Source organism: Salmo salar, chromosome ssa12 (assembly GCF_905237065.1).
Source record: "Salmo salar chromosome ssa12, Ssal_v3.1, whole genome shotgun sequence".
NCBI classification, from domain to species: domain Eukaryota; kingdom Metazoa; phylum Chordata; class Actinopteri; order Salmoniformes; family Salmonidae; genus Salmo; species Salmo salar.
The window spans coordinates 83,049,974-83,070,866 of NC_059453.1; the positions used below are offsets into that span (position 1 = coordinate 83,049,974).

Genomic DNA, 20,893 nt, shown 5'->3' on the forward strand with positions numbered 1-20,893 from the left:
ATTGCAGAAGTCTGTTTCAGGGCTCTGTGGTCTCCACATGGTCTGCATTTCTAAAATGAAAGGAGCACTGGAACTGTGCACTATGTCAGCCTTCATTGAATGCATTTCCTTTGCTATCTTCAATTTATTTAAAAAAAAGTTCATATTTATCAGTGCATTGATGATAAAGAAATATTGGGAAGTATTTGATTAAACTATTAGTGTTAGTATTTACAAGTTAATTACTATGTAATTTATTTATGTTGGGACATAATATTTGTTCCCAGACACAAACCCAATGCACCCAGCATCACTCTGACACAGCCCGTTGATCTCTCCATGTAATTATAGCTCCTTGACACCAGTCATAATTACATTTTAGTCAAACTTGGGATTTATGACTGAATGAGCACTCTGAGGCTAAATCAAATGAAGCTTTTGTATGCTGGTGAACCAGCCAGCCAGGCTATTTTACTCTTGAGAGTGCCCTAAAAATAAAGGCTGGGCCTTCATTTAACAATTGTTTGATATTCTTAATATCAAGAGTGCACATGCATGAGTCCCTATAATTTATACCTGAGAGTAGGAATATCCAAGCTATGGATATGAAAGATGTAGCAGTGTCAGCAAAAATCCAAATAATCTCATAAATTGTCGCTCTTGTTACTGTTACTATATCCTTTTAAAGGTTGTTTCAGCCTAATACAAAAGAGGGATGTCCAAGCACATTAATCTTTTGGAACAAAAATACTCCCCATTTTGGACCACCAAATCAAAGTTTATTGGTCGCAGGTGCAGCAAAACTCTTTGTTATCAAACTTGAGGAATTCGCTATCGTATTAGATTCCAATTAAAGGAGGACCATCTCTCAAATATATTGTGTGTACCTGAAGGGAAGCAAATGAAAATACCCAGACTTTGACACGAGCTGTCACAACAAAATGTTAATAATCCCCCACTTGTTGTGGGCAGTTAAGCATGTTCAGTGGGATGGCTCTTGGCCCGTGATGCCATGTGTAGCCACTCCAAGTGAGATGAGTGAGAAACGGAACAGAAGTGCTGGGCTCACCTTAAATGACCCTGGAGAGAGGAAACGGGTGTGATCTGAGAAATTAAGTATTGCTTTCTATCATATTTGGTGCCCACCCTACCGTTTTAGAGGGGGACAAATTCATAATAGTAAAAATAATTAAAACTGTTCTTAATTAATACCATGATACTAATAAACAACATGTAACATACAGTGCCTTGCAAAACTATTTTATTGTGTTACAAAGAGGGAGTAAAATTGATTTCATTGTAATTTTCTGTCAACAATCTATAAAAAATATGATGTAATGTTAAAGTGGAATAAAAATTATATTAAAACAAAATAATAATCAAAAAGTTATAAAATATATTTGTTGCATATGTATTCAGCTCCCTGTAAGACACTCTAACATGTTAGGAACACTTTGGGCATGGATTGTAGCTATATGTCTTCTTGGGTAAGTGTATAAGAGCTTTGCACACCTGGATTGTGCAATATTTGCCCGTTCTTATTTTCTAAATTCTTTAAGCTCTTTCAAGTCTTGCCATAGATTTTCAAGCAGATTTAAGTCCAAACTGTAACTTGGCCACTCAGGAACAGGAAGAAGCAGGTTTTCCTCTAGGATTTTGCCTGTGCCATCCCGTTTCTTTTTATGCTGGAAAACTCCCCAGTATTTTCCAATGCCAAGCATACCTATACCATGATGCAGCCACCACCATGCTTAAAAATAAGGAAGCAGTTACTCAGTGATATGCAATGTTGGATTTGCTCCAAACATAATGTTTTGCATTTAGGCCAAAAGTGTATTCCTTTGCAGTGTTTTTTTGCATATATTTGTATTCTGTATATTTGTATTCTTCTTTTCACTCTGTCATTTAAGTCATTATTGTGGAGTCACTACAATGTTGTTGATCCATCCTCTGTTTTCATTGAACTCTGTAAAATGTAAAACTAATGGCCTCATGGTAACATCCCTGAGCAGTTTCATTCCTGTCCTGCAGCTCACTTCAGAAGGATGACTGTATCTTTGATGTGTCTGGGTGGTTTAATACATAATCCATAGCATAATTATTAACTTGCCCGTGCTTAAAGAGATATTCAATGTCCCATCTACCAATCACTGCCCTACTTTATGAGGCTTTCGAAAAAGCTCCCTGGTCTTTGTAGTTGAATTTGTGCTTGAAATTCAATACTTGACTGGGGGAACTTACAGATGTTGTACGTATGGGGGACAGAGGAAGGGTTAGTCATTCAAAAATAATGTCAACCACTATTATTTCACACAGAGTGAGTCCATGTACCTTATTATGTGATTTGCTAAGCCAAATTTTACTCCTTAACTAATTTAGGCTCGCATTAACAAAGGGTCTGAATACTTATGCCCTGACTATATTTTAGCTATGAATTATTTATTTTTTGTCGATTGTTGACAAAAATGACAATTAGATCCATTTTAATCCCACTTTGCAACACAATAAAATACTGAATACTTTTGCAAGGGACTGTATCAGAGGCAAACTGGAGTTATTGTATTTTAGATTAGAAGCATTGATTGCATGTCTGGGTCGGGGTAGAGGGGGTTGACAAACTTACTTTGCACTATGAGTGAATCTGCATTATACTGGAACAGATGCTCAGTGTAGCACCATTTGCAACACAATAGCCCCCACACAACATGCTAAATGAAACACTGGCCATAAACAAAAGTGTCCAAAGTGGCTTGGCGCGGTTTGGGCGCGTGTGTGTGTAACCGATGTGAAATGGCTAGTTAGTTAGCGGTGGTGCGCTGTAATAGCGTTTCAATCGGGTGACATCACTCGCTCTGAGACCTGAAGTAGTTGTTCCCCTTTGCTCTGCAAGGGCTGCAGCTTTTGTGGCGCGATGGGTAACGATGCTTCGTGGGGTGTCAGTTGTTGATGTGTGCAGAGGGTCCTTGGTTCAAGCCCAGGTTGGGGCGAGGAGAGGGACGGAAGCTATACTGTTACATGTGCGCATGCATTTTTGTGTGTGTGCGTGCAGCGAGGCTTCGCACACACAGACACACACATGCAGACGGCAGATTAATAAAATACACTGCCCTTGATGTATTTGATATCATTCTACTAATTCCGCTCCAGCCATTACCACGAGCCAGATCTCCCCAATTAAGGTGCAACCAACCTCCATTGGTATGAACCTAAAAAGGACGAAAGACATTATGGCAGCTTCATTAAATAGTACCCGCAAAACACCAGTCTCAACGTCAACAGTGAAGAGGCGACTCCGGGATGCTGGCCTTCTAGGCAGGGTTCCTCTGTCCAGTGTCTGTGTTATTTTGCCCATCTTAATCTTTTCTTTTTATTGGCCAGTCTGGGATATGGCTTTTTCTTTACAACTCTGCCTAGAAGGCCAGCATCCCGGAGTCATCTCTTCACTGTTGACATTGAGACTGGTGTTTGCGGGTACTATTTAATTAAGCTGCCAGTTGAGGACTTGTAAGGCGTCTGTTTCTCAAACTAGACACTCTAATGCACTTGTCCTCTTGCTCAGCTGTGCACCGGGGCCTCCCACTCCTCTTTCTATTCTGGTTAGAGCCAGTTTGCACTGTTCTGTGAAGGGAGTAGTACACAGCGTTGTACAAGATCTTTAGTTTCTTGCCAATTTCTCGCAAGGAATAGCCTTCATTTCTCAGAACAAGAATAGACTCATGAGTTTCAGAATAAAATTCTTTGTTTCTGGCCATTTTGAGCCTGTAATCGAACCCACAAATGCTGATGCTCCAGATACTCAACTAGTCTAAAGAAGGCTAGTTTTATTGCTTCTTTAATCAGAACAACAGTTTTCAGCTGTGCTAACATAATTGCAAAAGGGTTTTCTAATGATCAATTAGCCTTGATAAACTTGGATTAGCTAACACAACGTGCCATTGGAACACAGGAGTGATGGTTGCTGATAATGGGCCTCTGAACGCCTATATAGATATTCCATAAAAAATCAGCCGTTTTCAGCTACAATAACCATTTACAACATTAACAATGTCTACACTGTATTTCTGATCAATTTGATGTTATGTTATTATTGGACAAAAAAATAGATTTTCTTTCAAAAACAAGAACATTTCTAAGTGACCCCAAACTTTTTTTGAACAGTAGTGTACATAAGAGATGAGTAATGCAAAATATGTAAACACTATTAAAGTTTAGGCTCTACTGAGGGGGGTGCGGAAGGCCCAATACATCACTGGGGACGAGCTCCCTGCCCTCCAGGACATTTATAACAGGTGGGGTCTGAGGAAGTCCCGGAAGATCGTTAAGGACTCTAGTCACTCCAACCACGGTCTGTTCACTCTGTTATGATCTGGCAAACGATATCGGAGCATCGGGTCTTGGACCAACAGGCTCTGAGACAGTTCCTTCCATCAGACCATCGGACTCTTGAACAGCTAGACCCTAGCTGTCTACCCACCTGCACCTTAGGGTCTATTTGCACTGACTCTCCAAACACACACACACACCACTGCTCTTACTATTTAAGCTGTTATACCAAGTCACTTTACTTTACTCACTTTACTACTTGTATAAAACATACATTTTGATGTTCATTTTGATAATTTGGGTCCCACGTGGCTCAGTTGGTAGAGCACGGTGCTTTTCTATCAGGATTGCTGTTGGTCACGCTAGCTCTAGCCAACCAGCTTGCTTTTTTATTTCACCTCATCCATAATTAAAAGATAGACGGATTAGACACTATTGTCTGTGTCCTTCCAAAGAAGGAGAAGCCAAAGACAGTATAGTAGTAGTAGTTTAGAAAGTCTGTGGAGAAGCTATGATTGGCTTATGAAACATGGCTGACTGACAGACTTACCTGGCGCCACTTTCTCTGGATAAGAGCGTCTGCTAAATGACTAACATGTAAACCAGGGTATCACAACTGGCAACCCAAGGGCCTATTTGCCCCCCCCAAGTTTTCTGAGCAAAAAAAATAAGAATAAATGATTTTTTAAATTTTCATTGTTGGACATAAATTTAAGAAATCTGTTCCCAAGTATTCACACACAAAATAGAGAGATGTGATCATATACAAATGTAAGCAATGTTTGAAATTATTATGTTTTTGTCAAACATTATATCTGTTTTGGCTTCCGCTCAACAAATAATCGGCCCACAGCTGAATCAATTTGATTTTTGTACATCTATTTAACTAGTATAAACCATACTATAGTATAAACCAACCATTCTGTATATTCTATTATGTCCACATTACTCATATAGTTTTTATTACACATTTTTTCTTCTATCTTTTACTACTACTTGTTTTTTTGATTGATATTGTTATTGTACTGCATTGTTGAGGAGTGTTAGCAGGTAAGCATCTCCCTGTATGTGTTCACTTGATCAATAAACGTGTTATTTTATTTTGATTCCCCATCTAATAGAAATGTGCCTGCTTGTTTCCCAAGCTTTACTCTGGAACAATAATTGCAATGGTTTATATTTAGATACACGGATCACTATGAGATATACATTAGTTATTTACAGCGCAGATATTACATATTACACAGTCACAGTGAATAGGTGTAGGTAGCCTACTGGCTGTGTGCTTGTTATAGGCTTACACATGTAGCTATTTTATTCAAATACAAAATGCGGCACTTTGTTCCTGACCTTTATGTTTAAAATAGAGACGTCTAACAGAGCCAAGAGGTGTGGTTCACTTAGTAAATGGTTTCACATTAGCGTCGTTGTGCTGTAATCGGATACTTCTCTCTCTGAAGAAAAAGAGCGCTCTGAAGACAAAGGGGATATGGGGCTTTAACGGGGTTTTATGCTTCTAGATAGGCGAAATGAGGGGCAACATGCTTCGAATACAAATACATAAGTCAAAATAAAAAAATAAAAATCAAGGGTGAGCAGTAGGCTTTTCACGAGAAAAATATGTTGTTGAACGTAAGCAATGCTTGCAGTCACACAAAGGGACGGTATTCATCAAAGCCACTTGAAGCACTTGGCATAGGCAATTTTTTACACGAAACGCCATTAAAATGTCAACATGTAATTAATGAGAGAGAATAACAATGTTTCTAACACTAAGATAAATGACATATAAATCGACATCATGTAAAAACTTTCTTTCATGCTGGTAACTTTACAGCGGAGTACACCCTTTAAATGTTTGACCATTAGGAGAAAGAAAACTGGGAGGAGCTTGATAGGCGGGACAAATTCCAAAGAGTGACAACAATCTGTCCAATTAAAATTGCTAAAACATGTTGCTTAAATTCGGATTGCCCAATCACGTTTTCAACCGACAAGCTCCATTCTAACTAATGGATTACAGTCGAGCCTAACAAACAGATGTAACTGGTTTTCATCACTCTCTTCTCCTCTTCTCAGCCTCTCACAGAAATCACTGCCAAAAACATCGAGGCATCAAACACAGTATTTATTTCGGAAACATATCATACCCTTACATTAAACTAAATATGGCTGATACCGCAGTAGACACGACCACAACTACCGAGATTTCAGCAAAGGTGAGTTCATTAATTTGACTATGCGTTAGCCCACGTTACTAGCTAGCGTACTCTTCAGCTTAGTCTGTGTGAACACCAACTAGCTAACTTTTATAACCATGTAATAACCAAATAACTTAGGTTAATGTTAGTCATTGTCAATGACTGAAAAATAGTAGGTAGCAATGTTGTATGTTGTTCTCAAACGTTTAGCTAGTTATTTAGTTTAACTTTTTCGATAGCTTCATTATTTGCTTGTGACTTTGCTAGTTATGTTAGCAAGCTGGCTGGTTTGCCGTTTAATTTGCAAGCTAAACTGCTAAATGGATCGTTTATTGCTAGCTAAATAACGTTAGCTAAACAATCCCTCAGAAAATAGAGCTTCCCGGTTGAGCGATGGCGGGAAGGGCTCGAGTCTTTCAGAGCGCGAGTGGAGTGTGCGCCCTAATCATGTCTGGTGAACAGCGACGCACATTCCCGATGCCTTCCATTGTAGGCACTTCGGCAGTGGTCGGACACACTCCACTTGTAAAAATCGGTGATATAAATACAACGGCTATTATCATGTTTTAAAACATAATCTGGACGTGAGAAGGACTGCTTTCATTGGCAACGAGTATATGGACAAATCGCTTTGGACATGCAACAATTGTACCTATCAGTGAGCTAGCAAATCAAGGAAAACATATTTTCAGGAACTCAAAGAGAAGAAAGAGGTTGTCGAGGCGAAGGAGAACGGTAGCGGGGACGCACCAGCCAACGGCAATGGAACAGTGAGTTGAAGCTGAAGCTTATTCCCTCGCGAGCCTCATGGCCTTTTGTCTCGGCGCCCTCATCATGCAGGTGTTGTCAGACTCCGCCCCTACCATTTCCATGCACGCTATCCCACAGCTCTTTGTTTAGTTTGTCAAATGGCACAGATGTTTTCTCAAGAGATCGCAATTGGCCCTCATTGCGTTCCCTTCCCCTACTCTCTGGGGAATTAAGTATAAACTGGAGCATGTGCCCTGTTTTAACTCTGAAGCTTGTTGGCTGTGACCCGTGGGCTATTATTTTAACTTTTTTCTGAAGTCTATTCTAAATTAAATTACTTGGATGTCATTCTGCATACAATGTACCCACATTTATATGACATATTACAAAGTTACTCAAATTCTTTGTTTCCTTCCCTCCAGCACACAAATGGTGCAGAGACGAAGACAAATGGTGCAGATGATTCTGAAGAAACCCCTGTGGGTGAGAAGGAAGAAGAGGATGGTAAGTTCATGTTTCTTTTTGGACTCTCAGCTGGATAAAAAAAAAACATGTTTGTTTGATACTTGTGATGTGTCTGAAGCCCTTGTTTTTGCTTCATGTATGAAATTGATTGCAGGAGAGGGACCGGATGCAGCTAAGGATGCAGAAGAAGTTGCTGGTGAGGAGGTTGACCACCCTGTGAAGTGCCCAGCTGATGAAGGTGTTGACCATCCTGTGAAGCTCCCAGCTGATGAAGAGGTTGACCACTCTGTGAAGCTCCCAGCTGATGAGGTTGACCACCCTGTGAAGCGCCCAGCTGATGAGGAGGTATGCTTTTGTCAGATGATTTTAAAACGCAGTTAATATAATAGATTAACTTTTACCATGAGACTATCTTTATGACTGTTGTATATCTGGTCACTAAGTTCATACTTAAAACTTGTATTTTTTTCCTTCAGGACCAAGTGGAAACAAAAAAACAGAAAACCGAAAACGGTGAATCAAAGGAAGCTGAAGTGAAGGCATAGTGCGCAGAGTATGTACTCCTCCGCAACGCTGTCTACATGGCACGTTCAACTTCACCTTGTAGAGCTTGTGCTTTATGTATGCTTTACAGATTTTGTTTGTCCCCAAGATATTACATTGCACTGGAGTCCTAAAACATAGAGGCCTCTCCTCTCTTTTTATAAACTGTTATTTATTGGTTTCTTAAGCAAACTTAAAAAAACAAAACAACCTGTGCAAATAGAATCCGTGCTATTTTATCAGTTTTGTTCTTTTGTATTCGTATGAGTTAAGCACATTCTCTACATAGTTAACTGCTGACCAGCTGATTCAGAGACAGACAGCTGTAACCTTCTCCACATGTTCAGGGTGACTTCTCAGACTCACTGAAGACCAAAGATAAGTTTTAAGCAGGGGCTAATGGACTATTGTTAGCATTATTAATTCAGGCTTTTTTAATCCTTTTTGTTTACTGCTGCTAGTAGTTAATCCTTTGCCAGGCTGATCTGTTAACACAACAGATGGCACAAATGGAAGAACGCCTCCATGATAAAAGATGCTTGACCCTGTTTGGGGGGCTGGCTTCTGCAATGTTAATTACCCCCTCTTAAATCTTAAGGCTTTGGTCATGTTCTGTATGCATTTCACACAAGTGTGTACCATTTGTACCCAAGATACTGTGTTTTTTTGGTTTCATTTTAGGTTATTATGTTATGTCTGGGTGACTCAGAAATTGTGTCTACAACGGTCTTTATCAACATCATTCCCACCCTGGTGTTCTTAGTCTCTTCTTGTGCAGTTATATTTCATGATTGCTATTTGGTTGCTTCGACCACTGCTTTGTATATTCTGGTTCTTGATGATTAAATAAATCAGTCTTGTCTTTTTACCCATTTTTGTTATTTTGCATAGACTGATAGTTCAGTGTAGCTTTTCACGTCTGTTCTTAAATAAGATGCTGAATAGCTTTTTAGTGTTATAACCAAATTACAATTGTGATACTAGTGTTTGAACTGAAAGTATATCTTATTAAATTGTTAAAATTGTCCTAGCCATGTAAGCATTGATGTCAGTTGACCTCATTTAGTATAAGACTGAATATGAATGGTTTAGTTGGAGGAACAGGAGTAATTCTCAAACTGATCGTTGTTACTGGGAGAGGGAGGGATTCTCATAATCTTAGCATCTGGGTTTTTCCATTGAACTGTCTGTACACATCAATCCATTGAAGTACTCCTGACAAGATGCAGTTTACAGCTCCACCTAGTGGTACAAACTGGTATTGTGGGTTGACTCCGGGCAGGGTTGATTGGTGACAATCACAACTCTGATAGAACCGTTATCACATGGTTATGTGAATGTAGGTTTTCAGGTCAGTGACCAGTTATAAATAATGGCTACATAATACTGTATGTCTGAATTCAAAATACATAATAGCTGTAAATCTAATACCAACATTTTACAAGTAAACTGATCATAAAGGAAACTTATAATATGCATAATTATCTGCATAGATAGAAAACCTATAGGACGCTTGAAATTCTATGCTAAAGTGAGTTTAATAAAAAAACAACAGACCCAAAAAAGTCAAATTTGTTATTTTAATTGAACTCTACCCTGAGGTTAAGTAGCTGTTTCAGTAACATAATATTGGAATTATGGATGAAAAAGAACCATCAGAAGACACATTTTATTGTAAAATACTAGAAATGTTATTTTGTTGAATTGAAGCAAGTTGGAACAGCATGATGGTCCTCCATACAGGTCCTGTTTCCTCACAAGAAACCAGTCAGACACATGACATCATCATGGCATGTGTCCAGTCTGTTAGGGAGGCTTTAGTGGGAGACCCTGATCAACATTCCGCTGAGCCATCACCAGCTCTAGGTGACTCACGCAGGCATGAGTTGTGACAATTCATTAAAAAAAGTGTCAATTACATTGTGATGTCCAAGGCAAGCAATGCCAAGCAAGCTATTTTAGCCTGTCCCAGATTAAAAAAAAAAAATGAAAAGTAATTATTTCACCAATGTTTTCATTGGCTGCTTGGTGAACATGGAAGACGAACTGTTATTTCAGCTGTATAGAATCTAAATGAATGATTGAGTGAATAAGTGTGGTGTGTGAGGAGACTGGATAACTATCCCAAACTTGAGAGGATCAATCCAGTGAGCCAGTTTGGGTATAGTGTGGTGAAACAAGCCTAAACACTAACTAAAGCATGCGCCCTACTGGTGAAAATAAGCACTTGCTGTTGGCAAAAAATGAACCCAAAATTCTTCCCTCTCAAAGTTGTCCAGCTCCATCATCGATAGCATAGTTCACATGTATTTTCTTGAATTAATTCTTGCCACCAAACAGATTTGTTCTTCTTTTTTGTTCGGTTTCCGATGGAATGCCGAATCACACCCCAGTTTCAACTTCTCTTCCTGGTAATGACAAGAATCACTGTCATTACAACGGTCACACCAGTAGCTGAGTGACAGGTCAGATTGAAGTCCATGGCTTAGTAAAGGGTTTGTCTGTGTGTATGTTTGTGAACGCATTGGTGACTGTCAAGTCAAAATGGTAAATAATGACCATAATAATCAGCACAGAAAAAAATGTATGAAATTGTATGAAATGTATGCATTCACTACTGTAAGTCGCTCTGGATAAGAGCGTCTGCTAAATGACTAAAATGTAAATGTAAAATAATAATCTGGTTGACTGGTGAGAAAGATGTAAGCCTGATCAGGAGGGCACATGCTTGGCTCTAATGTTCACATAGTGAAAACCGAGTGAATGCAGTACTATATGGCGTGTGTGTGTTGTATTGTGTGTCTGTGTCTAGATGTGTTACTGTGCTTACATGAATTTAGGGCTTCAAGCAAAGGTCATACAGGGGGATGTGCTAACTCAGAGAAACAGGCAGGTAGGTATACATTCTCTTGGCCATGAGACGAAAACAGAAGGCATTGAGGCTACACCGCAAGCAGTTACAAGACCAAAACAATGAACCCCCTCAAACATAGTTTTCATTAATAATAGGGTATGTAGAGGCTATAAGTATTTTATATTTGGTGGGCAGCAGCCTAAATCTAACATCAAAATCAAGAAGTAGTGATGAAGAAAAAGGCTCTACTGACAGCAGAATAATCAGGCATGCACACAGACACGCCATCAACATCACATGTTTTAGTGGAAATGAGCAGAAAGAAATGCATGGACGCACTATCCAACATACTGACAACAGTGGCAAATGTGTCTGTCGGTCTAAGCTCTTGAGAGGAGCTATGCTGAGCAGTGTGAGAGAGTGACAGTGTGTAGACTATATGCGGTGTGTGTTGTGACTGCAGTGCGAGAGTGTAGAGCAGTGAGGGGGGCTAAATGTGCACAAGTAGTGGCTGGGTCTCGCTTCCGGAAGGCTCACCCTCAGGGGGGGGCAGATGGTACACCACGCAGAGGGAGGAGTACAGACAGCCCACGAATGACATCACGCTGGAAAAGTACATCACTCCCTGGGCCCCGCCTACCAGTGAGGTCAGAGGTCCCATCGACACGGACACTATGATCTGAGCCAGGAAATACTGGCAGCTGAGCAGAGAGATGTCCACCCCCATTCCTCTCCTGGTGCCGTCCTCTGACGATCCACAGAACTACACACACAGACAGACCAACACACAGCACAGACAGAGAGACAGAGAGAGCACATGTATAAGGCCACATAATACCTTGCTATATCAAAATTCAACAGTTGGACAACACTGACCAACACCAGGATATAAAACACTATGTCACAGAAACAACAGTCTGAACAATATTATATTCAGTGTAATCCCATTTATATTCACTAACCTGCGGGCTCTGGTAGTATTCACACAGCAGAGAGTAAGGTAGCGTGCATAGAGTGGAGAATAGCACCCCGTAGGTGATACAGAGAGACAGCACCACATAAATGTTGGTGGAGAGCGTAGCAAGGCCTGTGCCAAGGCCAAACACCAGGTAGGCAAAGAAATAGAGAGAGCGGAGGGAGAAACGTTCCTCCAGCTTCTCCAACATGGCTATGAATAGAAACGAGAGGAAGAAAACAGAAGGAAAAAAACCTGTAAAACAACTAAATGTGATTAAGAATCAAAATGATGGATGTTGTGTGAGGTGTGTGTTCTGTTTCTGGGTTTTTGTGTTCTGAGTGTCTGGATGTGTGTGTGTTTTCTTTTTAGTTTCTGGATGTGTGTGTGCAGGACTCACCTGAGTAAAAGGCAGCACTGAATGCATAGATGCACATGCCCCAGCAGCCCATGCTGACCCCAGCATTGTAGCGTTGGTAGGCCTCAGAGTCATGGGGTGCTCTGGGGTCTCCCTCAAACACTACCTCCCCCATGAAGTCAGTGTAGAACAGCAGCATGCCCTCAAAGGACAGCCAACCTTTAGGATCAAGACAGGATGGCAGATAGTTAATATTTACATAGACAAACTCACACAGCTTCCACTGGATCACAGACAGGTGTTGTGATATCAAAGCCAAAATCACTGGTGGCTTTAACCTTGGTAGGCATACAGACAATGAAACACAAGCACAAGAGTGACATGACTCTCACCCAAAAAATGGTTTGTGCAGAGGCTGCGCAGTGATGGAGGCATCCTGTAGATGGCGATACACAGCATCCTCAATGACATCTGTGAATCTGCTGTCTCCACATTTTCACTCAGGTCACTCTCATAGCGCACCCCATTCAGCAGAATATTTGCCACCTTCATTACAGGAAGAACAGGATTCAAAAAACAAATTCTCTCAACACGATGATCTGTAAACAAACTAATCAGGGGGATTCAATTCCAGGCCGACCTGCTGACTGAAGGTCACTGTTCTTCTGCGGCCATTTTCCATCCCTCCACTCTGGGTCACCATGGACTCCTCCACCAGCGCAAGGCTCTGAGGGCGCTTCAAGATACTAGCGGATGAACCTCGATGGGACCCTCCCCCCATCTGAGCCTCCCCTGCCCCGGCCCGGGATCCTGCCCCAGCCAGGGTCACTGTCACTGCTACTGCTCCGGACTGTGAACCTGTTCCAGGCTGAGATCCCTGGAGAGGTGGGGTGTCCCCTGGAGGCAGGGGTCGGGCTGCAGTGTCTGGGTCAAGGGGCTGTGGCGATGGCTGTCCAGTGTAGCAGTCGATGAGCACACTGTCTATAAAGGAGGTTCCCAGGGATGAGGCAAACTCGTTAATGCCAGTGAGAGAGTTGTCCCGACTGATAAAGCTGCCATATTTAGGAGTGAGGGGGCTGAGGGGGGAGATGGGGCTGGTGAGGCTGGCACAGAGGCGTGTGTTGGCGTCAGAGTTCGAGGGGCGGGGTTCAGAGAACTGGTAGTTATTGAGCCCAGCCACTTCCTCTTCCAATCCCAGCCCTGCCCCCTGAGGGTCTGGGGGAGAGGGGGGTAGAGGGAGGCTGGGGCTCTTCAGAGAGCCCTTCTGAAGCTGCGTCTTTGGCAGGGGCCGCTCGGGGATGCTGTTGAGGGTCATGCATGTGGCAATGACCAAAGTGACACTGGTGAACATGTATATGACTCGAAGTTGACCTCCCATTGATCTCCCGAAATCAGTGTGGTCCCAGTTAATTCCACCCACGATGTACCCGAATCCACCACCCAGTCCTGCATAGAGAGAGTGGGACATAATCATCATAGAGCCGATCATCATATCAATGACACCAATTATACTATCACATCTTAGATATACTGTATATGCTATCGCTATCACATCTTACATATACTGTATATGCTATCACATCTTAGATATACTGTATATGCTATCGCATCTTAGATATACTGTATATGCTATCGCTATCACATCTTAGATATACTGTATATGCTATCACATCTTAGATATACTGTATATGCTATCGCTATCACATCTTAGATATACTGTATATGCTATCGCATCTTAGATATACTGTATATGCTATCGCTATCACATCTTAGATATACTGTATATGCTATCGCTATCACATCTTAGATATACTGTATATGCTATCACTATCACATCTTACATATACTGTATATGCTATCACATCTTAGATATACTGTATATGCTATCACATCTTAGATATACTGTATATGCTATCGCATCTTAGATATACTGTATATTCTATCGCTATCACATCTTAGATATACTGTATATGCTATCGCTATCACATCTTAGATATACTGTATATGCTATCACATCTTAGATATACTGTATATGCTATCGCATCTTAGATATACTGTATATGCTATCGCGATCACATCTTAGATATACTGTATATACTATCACATCTTAGATATACTGTATATGCTATCGCTATCACATCTTAGATATACTGTATATGCTATCGCATCTTAGATATACTGTATATGCTATCACATCTTAGATATACTGTATATGCTATCGCTATCACATCTTAGATATACTGTATATGTCTACATCGTCAGAAGTGGTTTATATGTACATTTTACTGTCTCACATACCAGTAGTGAGTGTTAGAGCCTATTGGTATGTATGACGTTCTCTAACCTGCCAGTAGTGTACAACATTTCCCTGACAGACCAGTTGTAAGTGTATAGCTCTCTAACCAGCCAGTAGTTTACAACATTTCCCTGACAGACCAGTTGTAAGTGTATAGCTCTCTAACCAGCCAGTAGTGTACAACATTTCCCTGACAGACCAGTTGTAAGTGTATAGCTCTCTAACCAGCCAGTAGTGAACAACATTTCCCTGACAGACCAGTTGTACGTGTATAGCTCTCTAACCAGCCAGTAGTGTACAACATTTCCCTGACAGACCAGTTGTAAGTGTATAGCTCTCTAACCAGCCAGTAGTGTACAACATTTCCCTGACAGACCAGTTGTATGTGTATAGCTCTCTAACCTGCCAGTAGTGTACAACATTTCCCTGACAGACCAGTTGTAAGTGTATAGCTCTCTAACCAGCCAGTAGTGTACAACATTTCCCTGACAGACCAGTTGTAAGTGTATAGCTCTCTAACCAGCCAGTAGTGTACAACATTTCCCTGACAGACCAGTTGTAAGTGTATAGCTCTCTAACCAGCCAGTAGTGTACAACATTTCCCTGACAGACCAGTTGTAAGTGTATAGCTCTCTAACCAGCCAGTAGTGTACAACATTTCCCTGACAGACCAGTTGTAAGTGTATAGCTCTCTAACCAGCCAGTAGTGTACAACATTTCCTTGACAGACCAGTTGTAAGTGTATAGCTCTCTAACCAGCCAGTAGTGTACAACATTTCCCTGACAGACCAGTTGTAAGTGTATAGCTCTCTAACCAGCCAGTAGTGTACAACATTTCCCTGACAGACCAGTTGTAAGTGTATAGCTCTCTAACCAGCCAGTAGTATGTATTCTCCCACTGGGCACAAATTGGTTGAATCAACACTGTTTCCATATTATTTTAACCCCAAAAAAGCTATGTGATGACATTGAATCAACATGGAAAACTGATTGGGTTTGAAAAACTTTTAACCTAAATCTAATGACACGGTGACATGTTTTGTTGATTTCATGTTAAATTAACATTAGTTGACAACTCAACCAAATGTAAATCAAAACTATACATTGAACTTACGTCTGTGGCCAGTGGGCTGTGTATTTCCCTGACTGACTAGCAGTTAGTGTATACAGTGCTCTCAAACCTGCCAGTAGTGCATGAATATTGAGGCCACGATCCTGGTCCTCTGGCAGGCACACGTCCATCATGTAGGCATGGCTGGGGTTATCTGCCGAGTCCGCACTGAAGTCCATCAGAACCACTCCACAAATAGTCAGTATGATGCCCCACTTGTGACTGGTTGCTGTGTCTGCCACCGCAGCTCCAATGTCCCGCCCATTCAGCACCAGTGTTAAACCAAGCAGAGCTCCTACAAAGGTAAAACAGACAACTCCATCACTTCAGGATTTCAATATTAGTTTAAAAACAGGAACCCAGTCGCACCAGAGGGGGAGAGCCATGCAAGAAGTGGATAGTGAATGCTCCTTACCTATAGCCAAGGCCAAAATAAACGGTCTCCGCCGGCCAAAGCGGGATGTACAGCGGTCACTCCAAGCTCCCAGGAGAGGCTGGACAAGGAATCCTTAAAACCATGAAAAAAGGAGAAGGATTTAGGGGCACTCAATGGGAAATGCAGATGGGAACATCCATATAGTCTAACTATACTATTCAAAGTATAGTTAGGTATTACATGTCTTCCAATCAAACAGGACTTTCTGTATCTACTTCATCTCTCCCTGCCACTTCATTACCCAATATAGGACTGGTGAACCACACCAGGCTGTAGAACTGGTCTGGCAGACCCATCTGTAGCAGGACAGGGGTGACATAGGCCGTCTCCATGGCATAGCTGAACTCGATGCCAAACAGGACGCAGCCATTGAAGAGCAGCTCTGGGAAGGTGCGGCGAGGGGGTAGCTCACTGAGGTCCAGCTGATCCAGGGGGCAGGGGGTGTTGGGCGGTGGGGGTGGGGATGGTCTGATCAGCTTCCAACACTTCGGGGGTCTCTGGAAGTTGTTGGCACGGTGACTCAAGAGGCGCGTGGTAGACGATGGGAAGCTGGCCGTCTTGGGCATGGAGCTCCTCCAGAGGCCATCATTTGTGGTACCCAATAGTCTCTCTGAAGACCTCCCTCCTGAACTGGCCAAGAGAGGGTCACTGGGGGTGCCCATTCCTGGAGAGGACATCACTCTGCTGGGTGAGCCCAGTTTACTCTGCACACACTAGATGGCCATAAGCTAAAATGCAATCAAAGTTAGAAGACAAATACTTTTTTATGAGGAGGAAGAGGCATGTCAATAACATATGTGCAGTCATCATTACATCTATAAAGTACTGAATCATCATAATAGCCTTGGCAAGCTAATTTTAGAGGAAACTCAAGATCAAATCTGCTCATAAGGCCAGTACTGTAAAACAGGAGCTGAAGACACCAAGGTAACCGGCAGTATTAAAGGTCACTGCCAGCATCATGGATATGCTCCGAACAGGTGTTGTGCCGAAAATCTCCCCCTCCCCTTCGCGTGAACTCACACACACTCAATTCTTCAAGGCTGAATCATTTTGGTTGCTCATGTTGACCAGTAGTGTGTGTGTCACAGAAAGTATTTGACTCTGGTGACAACATTAAGGAAATTAGAAGGGGGGGAATCAGTGAAATGCAGGCTAAACTGACAACGGAGTGAAGAGCACAAATCTCAACTAGCAAGCAAGTCGCAGCAATGAAGAATTGAGTGTGTGCGCGTTCACGCGAATTCTGCAGGGGGAGATGTCCGGCGCAAGACCTGCACGACGCACTGCTGCACATATTTATACTGATGTCGCTATGTACAGCATTGTGGCATGCGGCATCGCGTCTCACAGAGGCTGTTTCCATCTTTCATGGATGTATTATTCCTTGTAAAAAATATATTCTGGTAGGACCTGTAAAAAAAAAATTATGACACGTTCGCCTCAAATAACACACGTTTTAAGATGCTAGGTTACACATTATATCGTTGTGAAACACGTCTTTAAACATGAAAAATATGTAAAACGTGACTGACTGGCTTGATAGGTCTGTTCTTTCCTTTCATTTTAGTCATTCAATTTCTTCCAAAATGTTTGTTCTCAAGGTGGTGATTATACAATTGAATTATCTCATGATCTTGCAGGACAAGGCGTGCATATTGAAACAACATGAAAGAAAATTACCTTATCAGTGTTTCTCTGTCATTTATTTCAGCATTCTCTGTTGGTGAACAAGTCAATCATATTTATGCTTATAATATTTACGTTGAATTAGATCATTCATATTTTTTTCCTGAGATGCATTCATCTCCCTGCTTTAACCTTGGTCCCTATTCCTCTCCGTTAGTCTGTCCCTCACACGTGACGTCACATAACCACTCCTGTTTCTGCGCTAGGTAGACATGCGTCATCAGCACCAACATGGCAGCTATCGCACCGCCATTATCATGAACCATATTTCAAATGATTGTCAACAGCACTGACCAAGAGTTAAAAATATTATATGGATGTGTCGACCATGGCTTATCTAATTTAACATAAAAAATTTACCTAGGTTACCAAGACCCAAACTTATTTACATAGTTGTTTGTGCTGTCCAAACAGGTTTACCTAAATATTTGCATAATAGGCAATGACTTTTCATAAAAAGCTTTCGGGTAGAAGTACAGTAGCCTAGTAGCTTTATTTTCATAAACCAACACGAGAAGCATGAAAGCAGATGCCATGCTGTTTGAGCTCCTTTGATCTCACCAACAGCTGTTCATCACTAATTACCACAGCCACAAAGTCTTAATTATATCTAAACCCCGCCTATTTCTAAAATGTATCTTCTTAAAATCGGATTTTAAACCTAACCTTAACCCTAACCTTAACCACACTGCTATCTTATGCCTAGCCCTAACCTTAAAGCGGCAATCAGCACTTGAAACAATAACAAAGCTTACTCCCTGCCCATTTCGGTATAAAGCTGAGGGATGGGGCAGGAGAAATGTAACCACTCTCAGATTAATCGACAGAGCTATATATGCAAGGACTGGCCATCCATGATATCAAAACTATAGTTTTAACCATATTTTGAGGCTATATACAGTTTGTCAGAGGAAGGCCCTAAAAATTGTCAAAGACTCCAGCCACCCTAGTCATAGATTGTTCTCTCTGCTACCACACAGGAAGCAGTACCGGAGCACCAAGTCTAGGTCCAAGAGGCTTCCCAACAGCTTCTACCCCCAAACCATAAGACTCCTGAACAGCTAATCAAATGGTTACCCAGACTATTTGCATTGCCCCCCCCCCTTTACACTTTTGCTATTCTCTGTTTACTATCTATGCATAGTCACTTTAACTCTACCTACATGTACATACTACCTCAACTAACCGGTGCCCCTGCACATTGACTCTGTACCAGTATCCCCTGTATATAGCTTCGCTATTGTTATTTACTGCTGCTCTTTCATTATTTGTTACTTTTATTTCTTATTTTTTTACTCATCTATTTTTTTTTACTTAACACGTATTTTTCTTAACACTGTGTTGTTGGTTAAGGGCTTGTAAAGTAAACATTTAACTGTAAGGTCTACACCAGTTGTATGTGTCGCATGTGACATACATTTTATTTTATTTGTTTACATTTACTTTGTTTACAAATATTGGAGTAAAACAATCTTATATTTTGGGTTCTGGTGGGGTACAAACTTTGAACTAAGCTCATGAGGCATTTATAAGTTACATTCTTCAAGAATAAATGGGTTCATATAATTCATTTATAAGTTACATTCTTCATGAATCAATGGGTTCATATAATTCATTTATAAGTTATATTCTTCATGAATCAATGGGTTCATATAATTCATTTATAAGTTATATTCTTCAAGAATAAATGGGTTCATATAATTCATTTATAAGTTATATTCTTCAAGAATAAATGGGTTCATATAATTCATTTATAAGTTATATTCTTCAAGAATCAATGGGTTCATATAATTCATTTATAAGTTATATTCTTCAAGAATCAATGGGTTCATATAATTCATTTATAAGTAAAAGAAATGGATGTAGCAACTGCAATAGGCGTGGTCGTTGTACAATCTAATAGTTTACTGCTGTAAGGTTCTGCATTTATTTTCTTAGTCAACCTTGTATTCTGTTTCGTTGTGTCCTTGAACGTAGCCCTGTTTCTTTGTGTTCTTGAACGTAGCCCTGTCTTTCATTTTTGTTCATTGATTTCACCTGTCTTAGTTACTCACCTGGTCTCATCATCACCTTATTTAGTTCAGTTCATTCTGTTTGTGCCTTTGTGAGGTTTTGTTCGTTTTGACTCTACTAAGCCTTTTCCTAGCTCCTTTGTGAGAACCAGTTATAGCCTTCAGTCCTAGTTTTGATTCACCTGCCTGTTTGTCTACCTGTGTATGACTATTGCCTGCCTGTGACCACGATTCCTGCCTTCTGCGAAGGCTTAATAAACACCTGCTGTGCTCTGCATGTGAATCTACACCTTTTTGTCTGAGAAAATAGTTTTACTAATGTAGTCTCCAGTCAATTCAATACATTCAGTGTAAATGGCAAAGATTGAACTAAATCAAGTTGGAATGAACTTGAGTGCTTCTTGAGAGGTACAGTGAGGGGGGGGAAAAGTATTTGATCCCCTGCTGATTTTGTTTGTTTGCCCACTGACAAAGAAATGATCAGTCTATAATTTTAATGGTAGGTTTATTTGAACAATGAGAGACAGAATAACAACAAAAAAATCCAGAAAAACGCATGTCAAAAATGTTATAAATTGATTTACTGCCACCACCATGCCAGGTTTCCTCCACACTTGACGCTTGGCATTCAGGCCAAAGAGTTCAATCTTGGTTTCATCAGACCAGAGAATCTGAGAGTCCTTTTGTCGGCCGGTGATTGTTAATCTAATAACTTTTGGTCTCACGGTAATTGACCTTTAATTTGTGATGTGGTGAGGTTGGACCCAGGTGCAGAGAAGAGACCAGACGAGGAATCAGTGGTTAAGGATAAACATAAATACTTTACTGCTAAACAGTAGCTGCAGGATCACAGTACACTGTAAAAAACAACACACTAAGTCTCAAACTCACTCAGGAAACAAACACACACGGTAAACAATT

The 20,893-nt window shown here is 40.9% G+C and overlaps 2 protein-coding genes across 4 annotated transcripts; one reads left to right on the top strand and one right to left on the bottom strand.

The window, feature by feature from the left end:
- The first annotated feature begins 6,250 nt into the window (after window positions 1–6,250).
- Window positions 6,251–9,129, top strand: LOC106565712 (prothymosin alpha). 2 transcript variants are annotated; one of them, XM_014133118.2, is made up of 5 exons: window positions 6,251–6,521; window positions 7,196–7,273; window positions 7,676–7,757; window positions 7,873–8,063; window positions 8,195–9,129. In XM_014133118.2, exons 1-5 carry the CDS (start codon window positions 6,471–6,473, stop codon window positions 8,261–8,263), a joined length of 471 nt encoding a protein of 156 aa, XP_013988593.2. In that variant the 5' UTR covers window positions 6,251–6,470; the 3' UTR covers window positions 8,264–9,129. The 2 variants fall into 2 exon arrangements, with proteins under 2 accessions (XP_013988593.2, XP_013988594.1); XM_014133119.2 differs by lacking the exon at window positions 7,196–7,273 and having other exon boundaries at window positions 6,279–6,521.
- Window positions 8,335–18,118, bottom strand: LOC106565711 (proton-associated sugar transporter A). Of its 2 annotated transcripts, XM_045691855.1 has the most exons (10): window positions 17,955–18,118; window positions 16,513–16,999; window positions 16,251–16,343; window positions 15,906–16,130; window positions 13,069–13,874; window positions 12,821–12,974; window positions 12,471–12,647; window positions 12,078–12,283; window positions 11,653–11,878; window positions 8,335–10,669 (listed from the first exon to the last, which is right to left on the bottom strand). In XM_045691855.1, the coding sequence occupies exons 2-10, from the start codon at window positions 16,946–16,948 to the stop codon at window positions 10,644–10,646; spliced, it is 2,349 nt and encodes a 782-aa protein (XP_045547811.1). In that variant the 5' UTR covers window positions 16,949–16,999; window positions 17,955–18,118; the 3' UTR covers window positions 8,335–10,643. The 2 variants fall into 2 exon arrangements, with proteins under 2 accessions (XP_045547811.1, XP_013988592.1); XM_014133117.2 differs by having other exon boundaries at window positions 8,335–11,878.
- Between the last annotated feature and the right edge of the window lie 2,775 nt (window positions 18,119–20,893).